The sequence below is a fragment of the Pseudonaja textilis genome, chromosome 2 (assembly GCF_049901715.1).
Source record: "Pseudonaja textilis isolate UNSWEBS1 chromosome 2, rPseTex1.2, whole genome shotgun sequence".
Lineage (NCBI taxonomy): Eukaryota > Metazoa > Chordata > Lepidosauria > Squamata > Elapidae > Pseudonaja > Pseudonaja textilis.
Window position 1 is genome coordinate 246812474 of NC_141991.1, and position 9567 is coordinate 246822040.

The 9567-nt window shown below is 42.0% G+C and overlaps 1 protein-coding gene across 10 annotated transcripts in view; it reads left to right on the forward strand.

The window, feature by feature from the left end:
* DYM (dymeclin) overlaps nt 1-9357 on the forward strand; it is a 245106-nt gene extending 235749 nt beyond the window's left edge. For 6 of the 10 annotated variants that reach the window (XM_087927522.1, XM_087927523.1, XM_087927525.1 and 3 more), the window contains one exon: nt 7851-9357. In XM_087927522.1, coding sequence (XP_087783648.1) covers nt 7851-8000 — 150 coding nt within the window. In that variant the 3' untranslated portion in view covers nt 8001-9357. Of the gene's footprint in view, nt 1-444; nt 624-7850 lie in introns of all 10 variants that reach the window. The other 4 variants (XM_087927518.1, XM_087927519.1, XM_087927516.1 and 1 more) reach the window with 1 other exon arrangement.
* The last annotated feature ends 210 nt before the right edge of the window (nt 9358-9567 follow it).

The window sequence follows — 9567 nt, forward strand, 5'->3', positions numbered from 1 at the left end:
GTAGGTTGGGCTGAATGAGAGGGACTGGCTCAAAATAACCCAGTTAGCTTTTGTGTCTGAGATGGAACTAGAACTCACAGTCTCCTGGCGGTTGGCCCAAAGTCACCCACCTGGCTTTCGTGCCTAAGGCAGGACTAGAACTCACAGTCCCCCTGGTGCCAAGGCTGATGTCATCAGTCAGTCAATCAGTCTTAATGCACTTAGATACTGACTGAATTGTGGATGTTGAAATTCCCATGGATATTTTAATTCTCTTGCAGGTTTTATTCTGCCTGGATATTTTAACTGGGTAAATTGTAGATTCGGCAATAAACTATGCCATAAATAAATAACAAAGCCAACCCTGAAGAATGTGCAGGGGAAGGCTGGGGCCTTTTGTAAGTTTCCAGATTGCCAGAAGGTCTTTGGAAAGTTCCTTCTCACAATGAGTTTTACTCTCTACAGAGTCTTTTTTCCTGGTTCTACATGTTGAGAAGCCAAACCAGCAGCCCCTTAAATGAGAAAATCCTGGAAATTGTTCCCCAAAGAAAACTATGGCTGATGTCTCATGATGGGCTCCATTGCTTCCCACAAGCTTCAATCGCTGTTCCCTTCTGTCCTTAATCATCATGAGCTACACAACTGTGAGTCTGGAGCTGAGGCAACAAAAAAGGAATAGATACACAAACCCATGTTGAACGTCAGTAAATAGGTCAAAAGAGAATAACAGAGTTGGAAGGGACCTTGGAGGTCTTCTAGTCCAACCCCTGCTCAGGCAGGAAGCCCTATACTATTTCAGACAAATGGTTGCCCAATTTCTTCTTAAAAACTTCCAATGTTGGAGCAACCACATCTTCTGAAGGACAAGTTGTTCCACTGATTGGCAAGCTGTCCGCACTGTCAGGAAATTCCTCCTTAATTCTAGGTTGCTTCTCTCCTTGGTTAGTTTCCATCCATTGCTTCTTGTCCTGCCTTCAGGGGCTTTGGAGAATAGCTTGACTCCCTCTTCTTTGTGGCAGCCCCTTAGATATTGGAACAATGCTATCGTATTAATAACAATAAATCTATCAATCATAAAAGTAAGCAGGCTAGAAAGCAGGTTCATTTCTTTGTTTTTTTCCTTTGCTGGAGCTTAGATAGTTCCGTTCATATCAGAAGCGTTTAGTTTTTATTTATTTGGGTTTTTTATTTATTTGCCACCTGTCTCACCGTGGGGCTACCCTGGGAAGGTTACTTACAACAATAAAAAAGAAAAAGATGAAAAGACTGAATAGAAGTTAGATAACAGAACAATAAAATAAACAATGAAAAAGAACACAACAAGAAATATGAAATGATTACCAAAAAAGAAAGATGGATAGGTAGAGAGCAGAGAACCGGAAAAAGGGATGTTTGTGATCTGGATGCTCTTACTGGATGAAATAAGCCAAGAAGAGAACTCTGGTGAAGGAAGGAAGGAAGGAAGGAAGGAAGGAAGGAAGGAAGGAAGGAAGGAAGGAAGGAAGGAAGGAAGGAAGGAAGGCAAAAATAAAATAAAATTATTTGAGTCCCACAAAGCTAACCGTCTTCTAATCACATCATGGAGGAAAGAGAAGGGAGAGTAGTTAGGCTTAGGAAACCGACAGCATCTTGACAAACAGGAAGAGAAGAAGATAAAAGAAATGAACAAATACTTCTTCAAAAAAAGATGCCATCGTGATTTTCCGCAGCTTTCCTTAACGGTCGGAATAACTTACATACAATTCAAAGCAAAAGTCTGCAGAGAGGCCAAGCATCCTGGGTCCTTCACCGATGACCACCCTTGTCTTTTCTTAAAGCAAAGGAGCCATTTTTTACTGGTAGCTATGCTTCCCAATATGGCATGCCCTAAGGACTCCTGGGAGCATTAATTATAAGCTACTTAAGACTTATGCGGGGGGAGGTTGAATATGTCTGTCTGAGAGAGGGATAACCACGCGGCTGGTCCTTTAAATTCATGTAGCATTCAGATTATAATGAGTCGCCTAGCGTGTCCACAGATGAAAGCCGGTGGGTGCTACTTTGCCTTGTAAATTTCCACTGCTCTGCTTCATTTCTCTTAACTATGAGTTTTTCCATGGCTGATGTCTCGTCTTTTTAAGTCCAAAAAAAGGCATAAAGATATTATCAGGCAGGCATGGCTGCATACCATGTAGACACTTCAACCGAAACATCTCCCTGTGTTTGTGGAGGCGACTCTCTGTCGAAGGCGGGGAAGGGGAGGGGATGGGGGGGGGGAGGAAAGTGATGCAGATGTTGCTTGTGGATACTGTAGTGAGGGAGGACAGTACTTAAAAGTGCAGCGGACATCCAGGTTATCTAACAGTTCATAGAATCACAGGATTGCAGTGCGTCTTCTAGTCCACCCCAGATAAATGGTTGTCCAAACTTTTCTTGAAAACCTCCAGTGTTGGCCTGTGGGGCTTAGATCTGGCCGGCGGGGCCACTCTGGAAATAGCAAAGGACCGGCCCACGGTGTCTCTGCCAGTGAAAACAGCCTCCTGAGCTCCGTTTTCAGCTGCGACACCCTCCTGCAGGCCTCTGCCGGTGTAAATGGAGTTCTGTTTTTGCTGGCAGAGGATGGCAGGAAGGCATCACAGCCAAAAACGGAGCTCAGGGGTGCTCGGGCCACGACAGGTGCCCCTGACATGGTCACGCCAACCCTGGCCGTACCCACCCCGGCCCCCAAGGTCAAACACAACCCTGATGTGGCCTTCAGTCAAACCGAATTTGACACCCCGGCTATAATCTAACCTTTAACCATATCCCAGCGTCCTTTTTAAAAAAAATATATATATATTGGTTTGTCAAGTATAAATAGGTATAAATATGATTATGAATACATGAAATGGATACAAATAAAAAGGAACCTTAGGACAGGGAATGGTGGGCACGTTGGATGGAATTCAAATTTTTTTTACTACCGGTTCTGTGGGTCTGGCTTGGTGGGCATGGAAGGGGAAGGATACTGCAAAATCTCCATTTCCTCCCCACCCCACTAACCTGCTTTCCAGCTCTGTTCTCCTGTGCAGGGCAACCAAAGAAGACCCAGCCGATCAGCTGGGACTCGGGAGGCAGAGAATAGATGGGGGCGGGGCCAGTTGGAGGTTATATTTGCCAGTTCTCCAAACTACTCAAAATTTCCTCTACCAGTTCTCCAGAACTGGTCAGAACTGGATGAATACCACCTCTGTTGTGCACACCCCCTACAGACCTCTTAGGAAAGGGGTGAGGTCAACAGTAGACAGTTTAAGGTTGAAGTTTTGGGGGTTTGGGGAAGAAACCACAGAGTCAGGTAGAGTATTCCAGACATCGACCATTCTGTTGCTGAAATCGTATTTCCTGCAATCAAGTTTGGTGCGGTTTACTCTGAGTTTGTATCTGTTGTTGTTGGCTTTCCCAACCCAGGACCACTGTAAAACGTGGATGGCACAGCAGCTCCCAGGTTTCTCAAGGGCTGAAGTCATTTCCAACGTATCTGGAAGGGGCCAGGTTACAGGAGTCTGTATTAAAACCTTTTTGAGTGACGCCGTCTTTGATTTTTTTTCCCCCTTACTAATTTAGAGATTTTATCTTTTTTGTTTTCATACTTTTTAGATGCACTAAAGCAGGAAAGCAATCTCTCTCTCTCTGTGTGTGTCTCTCTCTCTGTCTCTCTCTCTCTCTGTTGCATCTCTTTGCTAGAACTTCCTGTGGTTGTGCATCCGATCACAATCTCGGTGGCTCAGACAGTCTGGTAAACTTTGGACCTGTCTGGCTACATGCTCCTGTCCCAACCACCAAGTCAGACATCTGAGACAGGGGAAATCTCTGTGGTTGATTAAAGAAGTAATAACATCACAAAAGGTCTGGGACTTAAGATTGGCCTAGTTTGGCTGGACCCAAAAGTGCTTGTGACTCTCACGCACGACAAGCCGCTCTAAGAAAGAGTTTCGGTTCAGAAAGAATCAGGCTACAGGGATTGTTTCTTTGAAGTGTGAGATCTATATTGTTTTCATGAAGAGACAGCTGCTTTTGCCAATTTCTCTTGTGCAAGAAAAATCTTAATAATGAGCTTTAATCCTGTACAGCAGGGGTGTCAGACTCAAGGCCCGCAAGCCAGATTCGGCCCACAGGGTGTGTAGATCTGGCCCATGGGGCCGCCCTGGAAACAGCAAAGGACCAGCCCAAGTGGAGAGAGAGCAGGTTCCCCCGTCACACAAGGGATATTGAGCTGGCCATGCCCACCTTAGCCACGCCCCCCACGCCGCACCCCAAGGTCAAATGCAATCCTGATGCGCCCCTCAGTGAAATTGAGTTTTGACACCCGTGCTGTATAAATGGTCTTAACTTACAACCATTTGTTTAATGGCCATTCAAAGTTCAAAAAAGTGACTTAGGACCGTTTCTCACACTTGCAACTGTTGCTGCGTCCCTCATGGTCACGTGATCAAAATTCAGGTACTTGCCAACTGACACATATTTATGACGGTTGTAATATCCCAGGGTCATGTGATCTCCTTTTGCGATCTCCTGACCAGCAAAGTCAATGGGGAAAGAGAGATTCATTTAAACAACGGCGTTACTAACTTAACGGCAGCAATCCACTTAACAGCTGTAGCCAGAACGGTTGTAAAATGGCGTAAAGCCTGTTTAACCAATGTCTCACTTTAGCAATGGAATTTTGGGGCTCAATTGTGGACATAAGCCGAGGACTACCTATCATTTGCCCACACAAGCTCTACACCAGAGGTCTCCAAACTTGGCAACTTTAAGACTTGTGGACTTCAACTCCCAGCTATGCTGGCTGGAGAATTCTGGGAGTTGAAGTCCACAAGTCTTAAAGTTGCCAAGTTTGGGGACCCCTGGTCTACACTCTTGTAGAGACAAAAATGTGCATTTTTGATTGCTGGTAATTATTCTTTTTTATCAAGTTTTTTATTTATTTTGCTTATAGACATCAATACGTAGACAGTGTGGCACCTAAGCATCATACATTTTGGTGCAAACAAAAATGACAGCATTAATCCTATCTCTTACATTCATCAAACATATAATTCTAATGTTAATACACATATTTGTATTAAATTATAATTCTTCATTATTCAATATTCCAATACATTCTTCTAATGCCAATCACCATATTATTTAAACATACATGATAATTTCATTATTCAATTTCTTCTTTTGTTTTTATATTTTTTGGGGGGAAAACCCATCTCTTTTGGTGAGTAGTGTGGTTCCAGGTTTTTACATTTCAGTACAAATATGACCATATTTACATATTCATCTTTCTTGTTCCATTTCATATCACTTTATTACTTATTCTATTTTTTAAAAATATTCTCAAATATTATATTCATTAAGTTTATTTTATCCAATTTCAGTTCATAACTTAGATTATTTCATTTTTCTTAAAATATTCTCATATCCTGCTCTACAGTATTATCTAAGATTCTTATTTCATTTCTATATTCACTACACATATTACTTTTATCTGTCCCATTTGCAATTTTATCACATACTGTTATTCCATTTATTATTCAATAATTTCATCCTTATTCTATTAATTAAAAAAATATTTGTCCCCTTTAGTTATCAATTCAAGCTTACCACCTATTTATCTTGTATTTTCCCTTCATTTATTCCCTTTAATTCCTTATAATTATCTCATTCTACATTAATAACTATATTCTCCTATCTACTACATATCACATCAGCATATATTTTAAGTCAGATTCCACATGGTATTCTTTTTCTCAATCGCCTTATAAATCATCTATATATTACAAAAATATTAATCTATTCAATTGATTATAGAAACTGATATTAAGCTTTCCATTACAATTCTTATAATTCATGATTGCTGGTAATTACTATTGTCACAAGCAACCAGACCCTCCTGCCTCTAAAATACATTCCAATCTTGGAAAATAGCTGATAAAATCAGTGAGTCTCTCTGCCCGGTGCATTTCATCTCAGAAAGAGAATCTAGAATCCTCCAGTATTTAGTATCACAACAAAGTTTTTTTCCCCTTGTTTGGATAGATCTGGAATGCATGGCTATGGTTGCCCCAGAGGTGTTTTTTTCAAGAGGCAGCTGGACTTTCTGGTTTTTCTTTAAAGACATTTTGCTTTTCATCCAAGAAGCTTCTTCAGCTCTGGGTGAGAAGCTTCTTGGTATGAGAAGTGAAATCTCTCCAAAGAAAAACCAGAAAGTCCAAAGTTGCCTCTTGAAAAAGCACCTTTGGGACAAGAGCTGGAATGCATATTTACCACAAAAATGCTCATTGGTCAGTTTTTACAATGTTAACCAAGTTAACATTGAGCTGAGTAGCTTTGATTTCAAGCACATTGTCAGTGCATGGATTCCAGCACATTTTCTGTATATTATTTATTAGAAGATACCTTGTTCATTGAGATTTGTCAATCGAAGTCTAAGATTTAGCATGAGCCCAAACAATATGCCCAGAATCAAATCCATCCAGGAATCTTTTTATTAAAAAAAAAAAAAGATAAAATTAAGGGGAAAGTGAGAGAGAAATTTGTGATCAATCTTCTTTTTCTCTATTTATTTTTCTGGCTGCTGATTATCCTTTTGTGTCCGTCACTAAATGGGGCCAATGGCAAAAAAACACATCTGCCTGGACATGAACCCTATGCAGAGAGAACCCGCGTGATCTAGTCATCTCTTCACACACCTATCGCAGGTGTGATCCAGTTAGTTCTAAGCGTCTTTTACAACAATGGATTTAGGCAACCTCCTAGCAGAAGCATGATTTTATGTGGTAGTCCTCTATTTATGAACACAATGGAGTGCAAACGTTTTGTTGCAAAAGAGGACCGTTGTTCACTGAATATGCCTTATTTTATGGCCTTTTTTGCAGCAGTTGTTAAGCGAATCACTCCAGCAGTTCCCGTGAATCGTGCAGTCATTAAGTGAATCCAGCTTCCCCATTGACTTTGCTTGTCAGAAGGTCGCAAAAGGGGGACCATGTGACCCCGGGAACTGCAACCGTCGTAACTACAAGTTAGTTGCCAAGCATCCAAAGTTTGATCACATGACCATGGGGATGCTGCAATGGTCATAAGAGTGAAAAACGGTCCCAAGTTTTTTTCAGTACCATTGCAAACTTGAATGGTCACTAAATGAACTGTTGTAAGTCAGGACTGTCTGTTTTAAGGTCTCCTGCCTAGAGAAGTGGGTTGGTCCTGAAGACCTCCAAGGTCCCTTCCAGCTGTGTGATCCTGTCTTCTATGATTTCCTTCCTAAAGAGCAGGGGTGTCAAACTGGATTTCATTGAGGGCCGCATCAGGGTTGTGTGTGACCTCGGGGGGTGGGGGGCGTGGCCAGCTTGAAATCACTCCCGTTGGAGGTGCCTCTAGTCACCCGAGCAATCCGCCAGTGAAAATGGGCTCCCAAGCTCCGTTTTCAGCTGCCAAGACCTCCTGCAACCCTCTGCCAGTGAAAACAGAGCTCAGGAGGGCCGCATGCAAGGTACTTAAATCTGGCCCACGGGGCTACCTGGGAAACAGCACAGGGCCAGCCCGCGATGCTTCTGCCAGCGAAAATGGGCTTCCAAGCTCCATTTTAACTGGCAGAGGGTTGCAGGAGGCCATGGCAGCCGAAAACAGAGCTCGGGAGCCCATTTTCACTGCAGAAGCACTGCGGGCCAGTTCTTCACAGTTTCCAAGGTGGCCCCGCAGGCTCAGCCCCCGGGCCTTGAGTTTGACACCCCGTCAAAGAGGAATCCATCAAGGCTTGTGTTCCTGTCCCCAAACATGACTTCCTAGGTAGAAGCTCTTCAACTTCTCCGCTCCTTGAGGCCTTCACATCTTCCCCTCTTCTTGACACTCTTCTTTCTCCTTTCCAGAAATTCCCAGAGCTGAAGTTCAAGTACGTGGAAGAGGAACAGCCCGAAGAGTTCTTCATCCCGTATGTTTGGTCTCTTGTCTACAACTCGGCCGTGGCTCTTTACTGGAACCCGCAAGACATCCAGCTTTTCACGAGGGATTCGGACTGAAACCCAAAAAAGGAAATGCAAACCTACCTTACCAGCGCCTGCCCTAAAAACGAGTCCTTCCCAGCTGAGATTTCCTTAGAAGGATACTTGTAACTATTGTACAGCCCCACTTATTATTTTCCTGGGAGCATGTTAAGAAGCCAGAGAACATCACATGGACTCCATTAATATTGTATGCTAATTTTTAATCTATCTGTTTGTAAAGCCAAGAGATGGGATTGTTGTTGTTTTTTCCTATCAACACGGGCAGATGGGTTGGAAGAACCCGACATGAGGTGAGATATTAACAGCGATCAGCTTTTGGGGGAAAAACACAAAATAATGTAAACAAAATATATTTTGGTTTTTGGGGGGAAGTCAGCAATTTGCTAGTTGATTTTTTTCCTGTCTTCTCTATAAGCATATCTGCAAAAGCCTTTGAGGTTTTGCTTTGGGCTTCCAACACAGTCTTTGCAGCCTTGGTACCTTTTCACCCTGGGTGTAACTGAAATGTCTAAATTAATATTGTGGCATTGATTTTTTTTTTTTAAAAAAAATGCTTCATTTTGGAAGGCACTAAAACAACCACTTCTCACCCTGCAAATCTAAAAAGACGAAGAGCAGTTCACAATTCATGATTTCAAAAGTGCTATTACACAAGTGTAGCTTTCTCCGAAATTTCACTGTTCTTCTCAACCTCCCCCCAAAACACACACACAGAAACACACGCTTCTTAAGACTTCTTTTCAGATAAATTGTTTTTGACAGAAATTTGCAAGCATGCACATTTCAAAATTAATGGTCCATGTTATGTACCTTAAAGAGAATTGACAACGTGCTACAGGAAAGAAAAAGGGGAAAGCACTTAGTATAGCATTAATACACAATATGAGCTTGTGGGTTGTTATTTTCAAAACAAAAACTACAGTCCTATGCTAGGCTGCCAAGTTTAAGGAACAAAAAAGATCAAAGGAACAAAAAGAACAAAAAAATATATATGACATACAGAATAAAGTTGACATGGGAGATTGGCAATGAGTGGGAAAGAGCCGCCCCCTTTAAATATCTTTTCACAAATTATTTTGCTTGGTTTTTAACCTCCTGACCAATGTTAGAACAGCACTGTTCCTCCCACCTGTGAAATAAATGGCGCTTAAAATTCAATCATATTTACTTCCTTCTGCAGCTGTAAAAAAAAACCTGCTTAGCGATTGAGTTTATTCAGTTTTGCACAGAGATAGATTTGGGGTGATGGGGAATAGGAGCACTGCTTTTTAAAAATTGGAAGGATAACAGGAGAAATATTTGACCCGGTGTTTGAAAGGAGCTGAATGTCCTGCAATCCTCTCCTTCAAATAAATGACTCATGAGACTGCAAGCTGTGGAAAATTCAGTGTTTTAAAGGGGCCGCTTAAAATGACAAATTAAAACCGTTGAATATTTTACCTGTGCGAATTGATGCTGAAAATGGCTAAATTCTGCCACTTTTCTTGGCTGTACAGGAGAAGGCTGGGCTGTGCGGCACTTTGGGAAAGAATGGAGTGTGCAGGAAGTGCCAATGTAGTAGCTATCTAGAGCTCTTTAAAGC